The sequence below is a fragment of the Uloborus diversus genome, unplaced genomic scaffold (genome assembly GCF_026930045.1).
Source record: "Uloborus diversus isolate 005 unplaced genomic scaffold, Udiv.v.3.1 scaffold_14, whole genome shotgun sequence".
Classification (NCBI taxonomy): Eukaryota; Metazoa; Arthropoda; class Arachnida; order Araneae; family Uloboridae; genus Uloborus; species Uloborus diversus.
Genome location: NW_026558098.1, coordinates 490,277 through 504,777, shown reverse-complemented (window position 1 = coordinate 504,777; position 14,501 = coordinate 490,277). Strand labels below are relative to the sequence as shown.

The 14,501-nt window shown below is 33.8% G+C and overlaps 1 protein-coding gene across 1 annotated transcript in view; it reads left to right on the top strand.

Annotated features, from left to right (window-relative positions):
* The window catches only part of LOC129232815 (kelch-like protein 5), a 60,654-nt gene that overhangs the window by 20,963 nt on the left and 25,190 nt on the right, over positions 1 to 14,501 (top strand). Inside the window, 3 exon segments of the mRNA XM_054866914.1 lie at positions 3,309 to 3,437; positions 3,439 to 3,490; positions 8,940 to 9,164. Of these exon segments, the coding sequence (XP_054722889.1) occupies positions 3,309 to 3,437; positions 3,439 to 3,490; positions 8,940 to 9,164 (406 nt within the window).

Below are 14,501 nucleotides of genomic sequence, written 5' to 3'. Positions count from 1 at the left end.
CTATTGAAGCAGAAATGAGGATTTTTTTTTAAATAAAAGTGGAGTGAATCGATTTGGCAACTGAGGCATCCATATACAGTAGAAGACCGTTATAACGCCGACCTATATAACGCAGTTCTCTATAAAACGCACAACTTTTCAGAAGTAAACAATAGGTTTTGAAGTTTAAGAAATCCCTCTGTCTTGCTTTGCAAACATAAAAAATTGTTAGGCAAATTAAATTTGGAAACAGTTTTTCATCTTTCCAACTTAATTCAAAGCTTTTAAATTGAAAATGTGTACTTATAGTAAACAGAAAATACCAGATGGTTCTTGAAAATTCAGCTGTTATGCAAACCATGAAGCTACCAGAAGTGCAAGATAATTCACTTTCTTTTGATTGTGAAACATATTTATTTGTGAATGACTAATTCTATGTCATTAAAAAATACCTGAAAGTTTCAAAGCGAGAACGGGGGGGGGGGGGGGGGGTTGTAATCTTTGGCTTCTATTACTTAAGATTAAAAAATCCACCTGTTTTGCTTTGCAAGCACTAAAATTGTAGGGAAAATCAAATTTTGAAACAGTTTTTCATCTTTCCATCTTAATTCAAAGCTTTTAAATTTAGAATTAGTAATCATAGTAAACAGGAAATGCCAGATGGCTCTCGAAAATGCAGCTGTTATGCAAACCATGAAGCTGGCAGAAGTGCAGGATTTTGATTGTGAAACATATTTGTGACCAACTAATTGTATCATTGGTGCTTTAATACTCATTGCAGATAAAACTCATTCTGAAGTGCTAATATGTAGATATGTTCTGAATGTTGGTTTCAAAATGTGTGAAATGATCTATAGGACGCAAAAGCTCTGGTCCCAAGGCATGTGTTTATAACGGTCTTCTACTGTAAAATCAGTCTGTAAATGATAAAATGAACTAAAAACGCAATAATTAACTCCATCTCAGCTACAAACCACAGCACACAAGGTGCTACTCTGTACGAGATGATTAACATAATTGCAAATGATGAAATCTAAACCGCATGACTATTATCGACTAAAGCTTCGATATAAAGCTATAAGAACATCAGGAAATAAGCTGCTGCAAGCAAGTTCGTGTTATATAATTAAAAGTTACTTATCTGTTTCAAATCAGAGTATAAGCCTTTCTATAAAAATCTTTCATTTAACATGAACACCACTTGCTTCCTACAAGATAAAAAAGCAACTGAATACATGGTGAAAATCAAAACATGTTGCCGAAAACCAACAGATGGAAATGCAGTTACAATGTGTAGTTACGTGTGTGCCAACACCTGATTGGTCCATTGATATTTAAATTAGCTTTTGGCTGTTGACCAATCACAGGTTGGCCACAGTTAAGATACTGAAAAAATAATTTTATATTAGGAAATACTTAATCTAATTTATGTTAATTTTAATAGGTATAATAGGTAATAATAATATATAGGTTTTAATAGGTAAATATATATTTTATTTTATTTTAATTTTTATTTATTTATTTATTAATATGATATTTAAGGTATTACGTATTCAACTTAAAAATCTATTACAGTCAACCCTCGTTTATCACAGTTAATTCGTTCCAGACTTTACCGCGATAACTGAATTTCCGCGAAGTAGGATTCTGTATTTATAAACCGAAAATTTTCCTAATTGGAAAGCATAAAACTTACTTAAGGCAATTTAAATAAGTTTTAACATAGGTAGAGCCCCCAGATATGAAACGTAACCACCGTTGCATTTGCATTACTTAAGAAATTGCACATAATACGAGAAAGTGAGATACGTTAGACGTTATAGGTATTACATTGTTAATTATTGGGAAATAAACTACACACACACATATGCAGTTCGTACACACTACGACCAATCTATGGAAATAGCTCAACTTGTTCGATGATGAATTAATTGCCAGTTAGTGACCGTATGTTCCCCCGTTCTTCCTCTATATTTATTCTTATTCAAGGTATCACGTATACAACTTAAAAATCTAGTACATTGTTGAACATCATTTACAATTACAGTTGTAATAATACAGCGATTTATACTTTTCAGTTAGTGTTTAACGATTGAAATGAGATAGCGATAATATAATTTCTTCGACGATTTTATACCTCCACTCCCTCGACTAGTACAACTACAGCCCTCAGAAGAGCTTACCTGACTTAAAAGACATACTTTGTAATTCTCATGTAGGAAACAGTTTACATGAGCGCATAAAAAAAGCTAATTGCTATATTTGAAAAAAAAAAAAAAAAAACGCGATGTCGTGAAGCCGCGAAAGTCGAAGCGCGAAGTAGCGAGAGACAACTGTACACGGTTTCGATACAACACGATACCTATTGACATGATTTTTACTATGTACATGATTAATAAGCAAAAAATAAGTTAAAAAGCTATTTTTTAAAAAAGTCTCGTATAACACGGTTTTTATACTACACGGAATGAATGAATTGTGCTCAGCGTTTGCACGCTCCTTCAAAACTCCTCCAATACTCCTTCATTGAGAAAAAAAAAATTTGAAGGGCCCTTCAAACTCCTTCATTTTGGTTTTAATTCCTTCAAAACTCCTTCTTTTTTTGTTCAAGACTACATAATCGTCCTCTATGACAGTAACTTAAAATACTTAGATCGACAACATAACTTCGTCACAGGGGCGAAGGTATAAGAGCGATTTTTATGTAATAATTTGATATATTTTTTTTTCATTAAGATGTGATTTACAAGTTGGTTATAGAAGCCATAAAAGTTGAATGTGGAAACATTATTAGATGACTAAGACATTTCATAAGCGAATTAAATCATGCTTAAAGGGTGCTTGGCTATTTTGTCAAGTATTGTGATTATTGCTTTTAACTCCGCTACACTCTCAGTAGCAAAAGTCAGCTTGTTCAATACTTAAGTATTAAAAGATACATTAGTAGATGTACTATATTAAGTGATTTTGTTAGAAAAGCAACTGTTTAGTAAATTGCAGTTTTGACATTGTAAAAAGAGTCATCCACAAGGGATGTCATGCCTTGAGGGCTCATGAAATTGTGACAAGGGGAAGAGAGGGTGGCAAAAAGTGACAGTTATTATAACAATATGTTTATGAAAAATAAGACGTGACAAGGGAAGGAGAAAGGTAAAGTGTGATGAAGGTGGAAGGGATTCAAATCTGTTGAGAAAAAAGTGACAAAATTTATAGGGATAGCTTAAAATTACTCCTTCAAAACTCCTTCATTTAATTTCTGAAATTGAGTACGAACCCTGTGTTATACGAGGGACTCACCCCTCGTATATCCGTTTCGTTTCTCTCCCCAGGTGCTGCGGGAGGTCCTGAGGGAGCCTCTGGTGGACGGCGAGTGCTGCCGCCTGGTGGCGGAGGCCCTCCTCTGCCGCCTCTCCCCCGGGGACCCCTCCCCGGGGGACCCCTACCCCACCCGGCCCCGGGGACTCCACCGTGGGGGGCCTCTTCGTGCTGGGGGGCACCGATGGCACAGAGAGTGAGTCCATTTGAAATATCTTTGTTTCTGTGAGCAGTGCATGTGTATTATACGGTTCGGTTTTAGACTCCAAGACCTTTTTTTTTTCGCAACCGTTAGTTCTAGATGCGTACTTCCAATTGCAAAAATGTTCAAAATCAGATGCAGTGTTAAGATATGGAAAGTTTGAAACAAAAATAAAAAAGAGTCAAAAAATACAAAACTTAACTTTTTATATGGGCCCCAGGTCCCCTAACTTATATTTAGGGAAATAATGTCCATGGAAAAATAGATCCAACACAAAAAGTTTAAAATTATTACGACCAATAGTCACCAAAATGTGAAACGCAGCGTTTTGTGACTTACACCACTTTTCACTCACCATCGATAAATTAAATAAACAATACATTTTATTTTCGGCACAGAGAGTGAGTGGATTTGAAATATCTTTGTTTTTGTGAGCAGTGCATGTGTATTATACGATTTGGTTTTAAACTTCAGGACCTTTTTTTTTCGCAACCGTTAGTCCTAGATGCGTACTTCCAATTGCAAAAATGTTCAAAGTCAGATGCGGAGTTAAGACTAAGACCCGAGCTACACCACCGGTGGTGTACCTCGGTACTAATTGCATTCTTCTGTTTTTTCTCAAAAATGTAATTGAAATAAGTTATATAAATTTTTAAGATAATTATATGTTGTGTAAAAAATCATAAAGTTTTAACTAAAGGTTTTAACTAAAGTTTTAACTATAAAGGTATTTGTATTTAGATTTGGCAAATAATTATGCAATTAAAAATTGAAAAGTGAATTGAAAGTCCGTTTTAACCTGCAAGATCTTTATTTCCTTAACCTTTAGTTCTAGATGTATACTCCCAATTGCGAAAATGTTCAAAATCAGATGCGGAGTTAAGATATTGAAAGTTTGAAGCAACAATGAAAACAAGTCAAAAAATAGAATATTTAACTTTTTGTACCTTTTTTTTCTCAACCGGTTAGCCCTAGATGTATACTGCCATGCTAAGCACAGATGTAGTATCTGCACATTTTATCAAATTGAGTTATTGTCACCAGGTGGTCGTTAGTCATTTAATTTACCGAAATGTCAAGTTTTTTGGCGATTTGTGAACGCGAAATATTAAAAAAAAGCTTCATGAAAAAGTAGTAACTGCACAGTTTGCGGAGTTTGCCGAGGCAATTTGAACGTAAGTGACAAATACTAAGCCTTTAAAGTGGTATCTGTGCAGTTACTACTTTTTTCCTTAGTATTTTTTGTAGATACGACTTTTATACCTTAGTAAAAGCAGCGTATTTAATAACGTAGCAGTTTATTGAAACACAGAATATTGAAATTAGTTTACCGTTGAATAGATGATACAGGTTGATAATAAAAACTAACACAACTTTGCATAATTGTTAAAGTAAATATTCAGCTTTTTCTATTTAAATGTTTATTTAAAATGCAAATTCTAAAAATGAAATGCATGTAAAATATTCATATCTAATTCTTTCATGCGAAAAAAAAACGCATTTCATTCTACGGCCGGTAATATTTTTATTTAAGTATCGTCTGCTGTCAAAATTATCTTCATGCTCGGTAAAAATGAATCTAGAAAATAAAACATTATAAAAAAACACATTCTTCGAATATAAAAAACAGAAAATTGTTATGGATTACAGTGTCCAGAGTTTTGAAAATGGTATCTTTCAGAAGGTAGATTTTGTTAGATTTGTATTAACGAAATAAAGCAAAACAGCTAAATCCAAAGAAAGCAGATGTTTTCAGTATTATTTAATGATACTTTGAGCACGTTTTACTAAGCTATTTTTGTCATATCTGTGCAGATACCCCTAAAAATGCCTAGTAATTGTCACTTACGGTGAAAATAGCTTAGCATATGAAAAGGTTTTGAAAAGAAAATGTGTCGTAACTACATTTATTAATTTTAAATTAACATTTTTACAAAAATACTCTCTTACGTTTTTTAGATAAGTTATTTACGAAACAACTACCGCAAGTTCAGCATTTAATTAAGTCAGTGCCATGGGCACTGACAGATAGGGTGCCCCCCAAATGCGCCCATATAGGGGGCAAGGGGGGGGCTCAAGCCCCCCCCTTTGAGATTAGAACTGCCTTGCTTTTATTACTTTTTTCTTTGAAAAAATATAAAAACATTTCTTTTCTAGCCATTAATGACTAAGTTATTAAAAATGTTAAATTTTAATAACTCTAATTTGTGCTGAAATCGGTTTCCATGGGGAAAATATCCTGCTATACCATGTTGAAAATATCTGAGCCCCCCCCTTAAAATTTTGCATATGGGCGAACATGGTGGCCCCCCCCCTCACAAAAAATGTGAAGGTAAGTGTGATGAATATTATTTTGATAGAAAGAAAACTTTAAAATATCAATACTTAAATAATAAAAATTACAAAATAAATAAGTTGTGTATCGTTATCTGTGTGTCATCGAACCCGTGTGAACTTAACCCACGTAAAATGAGGGTCTGCTGCATGATAAAAATATTTTTTATTTATTATTTATTTTTAATTATTATTTACAATTATTATTATTGTATTAGAAAAGTTTGGACTTTTAATGACACACACACACACAAACTGAATAAATAAACGAAATAAAGTATAAACATAATAAAAAAATAAAAATAAATAAATAATTTAGATTAAAAATAAATCAATAAATAAGAAAATTTAAAAAATCTCCCCCCAAATATTTTAATGACTCAACTTGTGCCATATTCCTCCCCTGCTGATGTCGAGACATGTTTACGAAATTCACATACATCCAAGTTTCTGTGCCGTCTACGAGACTTTCACAAATTGACGCTCAATTAACTAAGTTATCTTTAAAATGAGTGCTTAATAGTGTAATTTTGATCGACTTTTTTTTGTGCAATTTCTTTTTTTTGTGGTCCCTATATTGCACAAAATCAGGTTTAGGTGAAATTAATATTTATATATATAATTAATATATATATAATTAATATATATATAATTATATATATAATTATATATATAGATAATATATATATATAATTAATATATATATAATTAATATATTTATATATATAATTAATATATATATAATTATATATATAGATAATATATATATATAATTATATATATAATTAATATATATATATAATTAATATATATATAATTAATATATATATAATTAATAATAATGAGGTGGATGAGCGACAGGTGGGCTATTGTCGCTGAGGTAAGCAACTAAGTGGAATCCATTCTATATTGTATCGCAAAACTGTGGTACTGCGTTGCTGTAAAACAGGTATCTGCAGGGCAAATGGCGGAAGTTGAAGAGATTACCATAGTGAGGCTTACCATACCCTCTTTTGAAGCTCAAATTCCTATGCAGAAATATATTTTAATTTACGTGGGTTTAAATTTTTAGAATGAATCTTCAAAGACTGTGGCCATTTTGGAATTCTTAAGAAAAATTGGAAATTATTTTAAAGGTCTTTTTCATTTTAATGACTAACATTTTCTTTATTAACAAGTAAGAGACACAACAGATAAAAATAAACAGATTAAATCATTGTGATTTTTCCAATCATTTTTCAACAATCCAATACATTTTAGTTTCGATTGAGCTAATTTTATTCGAGGTCATGATGACAATCATCAGCCCCCTTGCAGCGATAAACACCAAAATTAAATCGGCACCTGTTTCCCTGTAGATTAGGAGTTGTCTTCAGTTGCCCAATGTACAGGCGTCTCTCGTATAACACGGTACTTCTACAACACGGTACCAAATTTACAATCATTCTAACACGGTTTCAATATGACGCGGCAAGAAACTTGAATTTAATACTTCACTTCATGTTATCTTTATAAAAGATGGCATTTAATTTTTGTTTAATACATTCTATTAATGTTCGATAACTCTAATCAGTTTTTACTTTGTTTTTTTGTGAAACTTGGTTTCGATATAACACGGTACACATCCCTCGACTGACATCATTTCTAACTCTCGTATAACACTGTTTCGATATAACGTGGTACACATTCCTCGACTGACATCATTTCTAAGTCTTGTATAACACGGCTTCGGTATAACACAATACATCTTAACCTGATTTTTCTCATGCACATGCATAATTAGTATTAAAAATAGCTAAAAATGTCATTTTGAAAGTAAGTCTCTCGTATAACACGGTTTCGGTATAACACAATACGTTTTATATAACCATATTTTTCTCATTCACATTCATAATTAGTATTAAAAATAGGTAAAAATGTTTGTTTTTAAAGTAAGTCTCTTGCATGACACGGTTTCGGTATAACACGATACGTTTTATATAACCATATTTTTCACATTCATAATTAGTATTAAAAATAGGTAAAAATGTTTGTTTTTAAAGTATGTCTCTCGTATGACACGGTTTCGGTATAAAACAATACGTTTTATATAACCATATTTTTCTCATTCACATTCATAATTAGTATTAAAAATAGGTTAAAATGTCATTTTTAATGTAAGTCTCTCGTATGACACGGTTTTGGTATAACACGATACGTTTTATATAACCATATTTTTCTCATTCACATTCATAATTAGTATTAAAAATAGGTTAAAATGTCATTTTTAAAGTAAGTCTCTCGTATAACACGGTTTCGACACGACACGTAACGAACGAAACGTGTTATACGAGGGACGCCTGTATTCAGAGTCGGTCTCGTTTCCAGGCTCCCTGAAGATGGAGAAGTACAGTTCCGATGTAACACGGTACACGGTTTTGACATAACATGATACATCTTATATAACCTGATTTTTCTCATCCACATACGTAATTAGTATTAAAAATAAGTAAAAATGTTATTTTTAAAGTAAGTCTCTCTCGTATAACACGGTTTCGATGTAACACGGTTTTGGTGTAACACGATACGTTTCATATAACCTGATTTTTCTCATTCACATTCATAATTAGTATTAAAAATAGGTTAAAATGTTATTTTTAAAGTAAGTCTCTCGTATAACACGGTTTCGACACGACGCGGCACGACCGAACCGTGTTATACGAGGGACGCCTGTACTCAGAGTCGGTTCTCGTTTCCAGGCTCCCTGAAGATGGAGAAGTACAGTTCCGATGTAACACGGTACACGGTTTTGACATAACATGATACATCTTATATAACCTGATTTTTCTCATCCACATACGTAATTAGTATTAAAAATAAGTAAAAATGTTATTTTTAAAGTAAGTCTCTCTCGTATAACACGGTTTCGATGTAACACGGTTTTGGTGTAACACGATACGTTTCATATAACCTGATTTTTCTCATTCACATTCATAATTAGTATTAAAAATAGGTTAAAATGTTATTTTTAAAGTAAGTCTCTCGTATAACACGGTTTTGACACGACGCGGCACGAACGAACCGTGTTATACGAGGGACGCCCGTACTCAGAGTCGGTTCTCGTTTCCAGGCTCCCCGAAGATGGAGAAGTACGAGCTGCGGGGCGACCGGTGGCTCCCCCACGACCGCATGTCCTCCCGGCGGCTGCAGTTCGGGGCGGCGGTGGTGGGGCGGCGCCTGTATGCCGCGGGCGGCAGGGACGGACTCAAGACCCTCAACCTGCTGGAGTGCTACGACTTCGACCAGGGGGCGTGGTCGGCCCGGCGCTCCATGTTCACCCACCGCCACGGACTGGGTGAGTGCCGGCACTCCATTTCGATGGAAATGACGCATTTGCATGGCTGCCCTGTAAAGATTTCCGGACGTTTCGTACGATTGTGTGGTCTCATGGCGGATTTGTACGATTTTTGGTTTTTGATTTCAATTTTACGATAAACTGCGAACAGTTGAAGTTTCTTTTTACTTCCCACACTTTTGAGAGCCACCCCCGAAGGGTGTGATGTAAACGACATTGAAAAGCGCAAATATTCTTCTGCTTTTTAAATTTATTTATTTATTTTTTTGCTTATAAAAGCACAGATAGAGTAAAAGGTAAGGATTTAAAAACATTATGAAACTTTAAATTTTGACACTTTGCTTTCTAATAGTCAAAAAAGCGTAGATATATAGCCACCATGCACATTACATGAAATACACCGCCAGCTCAGTCATTTCCAGCCGAGGACTGCCGTTTCGTGCTCATTAGCACTCATCAGCCCGGCACAGGAAAGTGACTGAGCTAGAGATGGAAAACCGCTTAAGGAAGCCAAGAGTGCCAAACAAACTGGTAGCTAATATCATTGTTTCGATCACTCGGCTGGTCTGTGCTAATTCTGCATTAGCTACCAGTTTGTTTGGCCCTCTTGGCTTCCATAAGAGGTTTTCCATCTCCAGCTCATTCACTTTCCTATGCCGGGCCGACGAGTGCTAATAAGCACGAAACTGCAGTCATCGGCTGGAAATGACTGAGCTGGCGGTGTATTTCATGTATTTCTGCTTTAGCCCTGGCTGTTGGGCAGTAATTTACTGAATACACCAATGGTGTATTCAGTACACCATGTACATTGTAAGATTTTTTAAGTTTGTCATGTTGGCAGCTATGCATTTGTGCATAGTTAAATCTTTTGTATGATTTTTCATTTTAAGGGATATCAGATCACGTATGACGCAGTGAGAAGCAAAGGGACATCAGTGGCAAAATTAGAAATGTGGAGATAACCAGTGCAAATGGTAGGTGAACCCCTGCTCTGTCTTGGGGCAAGAAGTACAGGGTTGCCATGCCACAGGGAAACCTGAAGAAACAGGGAAAACACGGGGAATTCAAAAATCAACAAAAAAACAGGGAAAATCCAGGGAATTTCGAACATTTCCTCAAAAACTTGGAAAATACAGGGAATTTTTTTCCCTTCTTAAATTGAAGTTCAAAAATCAATTCCCAAATATATAAACTACCAAAAACTAAATAAATAGTAATAATTATAATGAGAATACTTAATGCCCTGGCTTTAGGGCGGTAACTTACTTCAAAATATAATGAGAATATTAATATAAAGTTCAGAAATAAAGTAAAATAAAAAATGGTAATTTTGCTTGAAAGTTTTTTTTTTAAAGTAAATATTAAAATATTTATCATAAAAATAGAATCTTGAATTTCACGATAATTTAGAGTGTATGAAATGAGTCGTCAATAATAATTGTTCTGGGTCACTTGTACACTTTTAGGTCCATGGCTAAGAAAAGTTTTTTTTTTTTTGAATACAAAATTGAATATATTCAACCACCTTGCTATTATTTCAGTTATTATGAATTCTTATTTATTTAGAAATGTGTGTTTCGTTTTTTTACCCTGTGGTGAAATGATCAAGATATGAATGTTCTTTTCCAAATAATCAGTGCTCGCTCGTTTGTAATGTTTTATTTTCATACAGGGAAAAAACAGGGAATTTTTTTTCCAAAATTGAGTGGCAACCCTGAAGTAGTGCCAGTAGTCCTGGTAGTTGCTGTGGTACAGCCTGATTTGGGAAAGTTTTGCAGTGAAAACCTACCTGAGATGTTATCTTTAAACGCGTTTTACTCAAAACTTGAAAATGTCCACTTCCATCCCTTTGCTTCTAACTTCCTCATTTGAAATATTTGGTGGATGAGCGAATATTTTGCCTATTATTGGTGTGGATTGTGGCCGTCAACCTGCCCTAGTGTCCTGGGAAAACGTCATTTCACAAAATGTGTCACAAAGGACGAAGCATTGAAATGATGGGTCCTTTTGCCCCAACCAGGGGTAGAAGTAGTCCTATATATCCTATATTTCCAAAAAAAAGCATCAAAAGTGTCCTGTATTTCCTATATTTTTGCCAATTGTCCTATATGTCCTATATTCCCCTAGTTTGTTATAATGATTTATAGAAAATGACTATTGAAAAGCCTTTAGGTTACTTGATTTGCACTTTATCTTACAAGTTGACAAAAGATAATAATAAGCTTAAAAACGAGATACATATGTATAATGTTTTTTTTTTTTAATTTGAAATGTCTGCCGGCACCCGTCTGTTTAAATTTTGTTGTAAGTGTAGAGTATTTTTGACAGAATTTAAAAATTGTTTTAAGAGAAAGCTTCAGTTATCCATATTTGATGACAAGCTCTCCAAACTTTTGATAAAGCACTTTGTTAATAAATCTTCACTAACAACAAAATGTGGTGAAGATTCAGCCATTATTAATACAATATATATATATATATATATATATATATATTTAAAATATTTAAATGTAGGTAATTATGCAAAAGAAAAAAGAGAGACAGAGATTAATATAAAAATGTTTGAGAAATGGAGATTTGATGTACTTGGCAAAAGATGAAGTGCAGAAAAATGTTAGGCAAAAATATATAATCAATGATTGTAAATAATTTCAGATTGTATAAATTTGTTTTTAAAATATTTTTTGTATATAAGTAAACTTATTTTCTTATTACATTATTCTTTCAGGAACAGGAAACTCATTCTAAGTATCATTTTTATTTGGGTTTTTAAACGGTATGCAGTATGATTCATTGAAATCATTGATAATAATTGGTGCAAAGATAATTAGAAAAAATAAACTGTGCATTGTTTATTTTTTCACATCAAAATCATTCATAAAATATGTCCTATATTTGTCCTATATTTTTCGTGGAAAATGTCCTATATATTACAAGTCGACCACTTCTACCCCTGCCCAACTGATCCAAATGTTGATGAAAAAAAAAAACAACAACATATCGTCGCCTCACAGCAACAGTAAGATATCTTAGTGTTACTTCTGGTATCAGATATCTTACTGTTGCTCTGATGTGGTGATATACGTAGATACTGCCATGAGCATTGCCGAAATATACTTTTGCTCGTCAGCTGTCCGATTGGAGCAGACAGTGAAGGAAGCGTGTAAAGCCGAGTTTAAGTCCAATTGAAAAGCTATTTAGCAAAAATCCCAAAATTGGAAGGAAAACAACTGTCAAAGGTACTTTCATCTCCAGTTGAAAACTCTATTCCAAATTCAATCATCTTCGAAGTAGTAAATACTCAGCAGCTGTTTTTATGTTTAATTTGAAATTTAAAAAGAAAAAAAAAATCAAAAGTTTACCAACATAAGGGAACACAATTTTGATTTTGAAAGCGGGACAAGTCCCCTCCTCCTAATAATGCATTTAATGCCCCAAAATAGGTAAGACTGAGCAGTCATTTAAACATTTTAGCTAAGATTTATAAGAAGCTTCAGTTGAGCGTCATCATCATGCTTGCTTCCTCTCTCAGATCATGCATTTTTTTATCATTTTTTTATGATTATTATTTGAGAAAAAAAGGCAAAAATATCTTGCTCCATTTTCATAATTTATTAAGGGTACCAAAAAGTAATCTCGTTTGTTTCAAACAAATACATATTTAAAAGTTTTTGTTTTTTTTATCAACGATGTCATTGACCTTATTATCAATAGGCTTTTTTCATCATGTATGCAAATCCTGGATAAATAAAAATCTATTGATTTTTAGAGCAAAATATCATCTTGGATGCAAGCCACATTTGGCTCGTCGCTGTGTTACCAGATGGTCAAATCCAGATTTCCCCAATACCCTTCCAACTTTTCCCCAAAAAGCGATGTTTTCTATCAAAATTTCCCAAATTCAAAAATTATTTTTCCACTAATATTTTCATAAAATGAATCGATTTCCTCTGATATTTTTGTCTCTTGAAATTTCCCCCCCCCCCCCAAATAGCCAAATTTTCTTATAAAATTCCCCAACTTTTTTTTCTTCCCATTTTCGCTTTTTTTTGTCTTCTTTATCTTTATATATATTTTTTTTATTTTTACTAATAATAAAGCTGAAAGTCTCTCTGTCTGGATCTCTGTAACGCGCATAGCTCCTAGACCGTTCGACCGATTTTCATGAAATTTGGGACAAAGTTCGACGAATAATAATGGATATAATTCTTAATGGACGAATTCCATCAAGTTGAGCAAAGCTAAACCAACGCTGTTTGATACAAACAATGTAACTACCAGATGTCAAGACGTGAATTTAAATACGAAAAAAAAATTCCCCTGGTTTTCCCCAAGAACAATTTTTCCCCCCAAGAATTCCCCCCAAAATTTCCCCAGAGAGCACCAGATTTCCCCAAAATGGGGAAATTTCCCCCAATCTGGCAACACTGGCTCGTTGAAAGTACTTTAGCGACCAGAAGCGAGGGGAATCAGGTGGTTCAATGGGTGGCAAGAATATTTCCATTAAGATCGGCAGAATAGGAGTGATCCCGGAACATGACAATGCTAGGCTGTTTGAGGTGAGCTCTTAAAAAATGAATGAGCTGTTTCATCAGCCATACCGACCCGACATCGCACCATCCGATTTCCTTTAAATCCGATTTGTATGTGAAAAAAAAAAAAACTTGAAAGTGAGTCCGACATCCAAGGTGAAACTTCCGGATGTTTGCTCCGAAAACCGATGAAATGTTTCCCTATCGGGGATCGAAAACTCATTTCAAAAGGTTCTTGATAAAGTGAGTGAAATCATCACTGATCAAAAATAGAGTCTTTTGAATATTTTTTCTATTGAAAACAAATGCTATTACTTTTGCAAAATGCGAAAATGCTTTCTATTGATAGTATTTTCGCATTTTTGCGGAAACGGCGATCGTAGCAGAAACCCCGTTAATGATATGAAATTAAAGTGGCTCATCTGTTTCAAAGCAGCACAGTGAAGTTCTTTCAGTAAAAACCTTTTTATTCAACATAGAACACGACTTGCTTCTTGCAAGATACAGCACTGAACACGCAGTAGTGAAAAAACAAAACACGTGGGCGAAAGCCAACCGTCGTCGTTGCAGTGACGTGTACAACCGACAAACAGACGGGTCCATCGCAGGGTTGTTTGGTTTAAACCACATTGGTTTTGTCAGTACAGCAGCAATCAATTTTTTGACTGTTCAATCATGTACTGTTGTACATTTTGCTTTACTTCAATATTTGCGACATTGTGTATATAAAAATCAGTGTTATGTAAGATCAGAAAGAAAAAATATGAAAATTGTTCTTTTGAAAAGATTATGCTTAAAAATATAA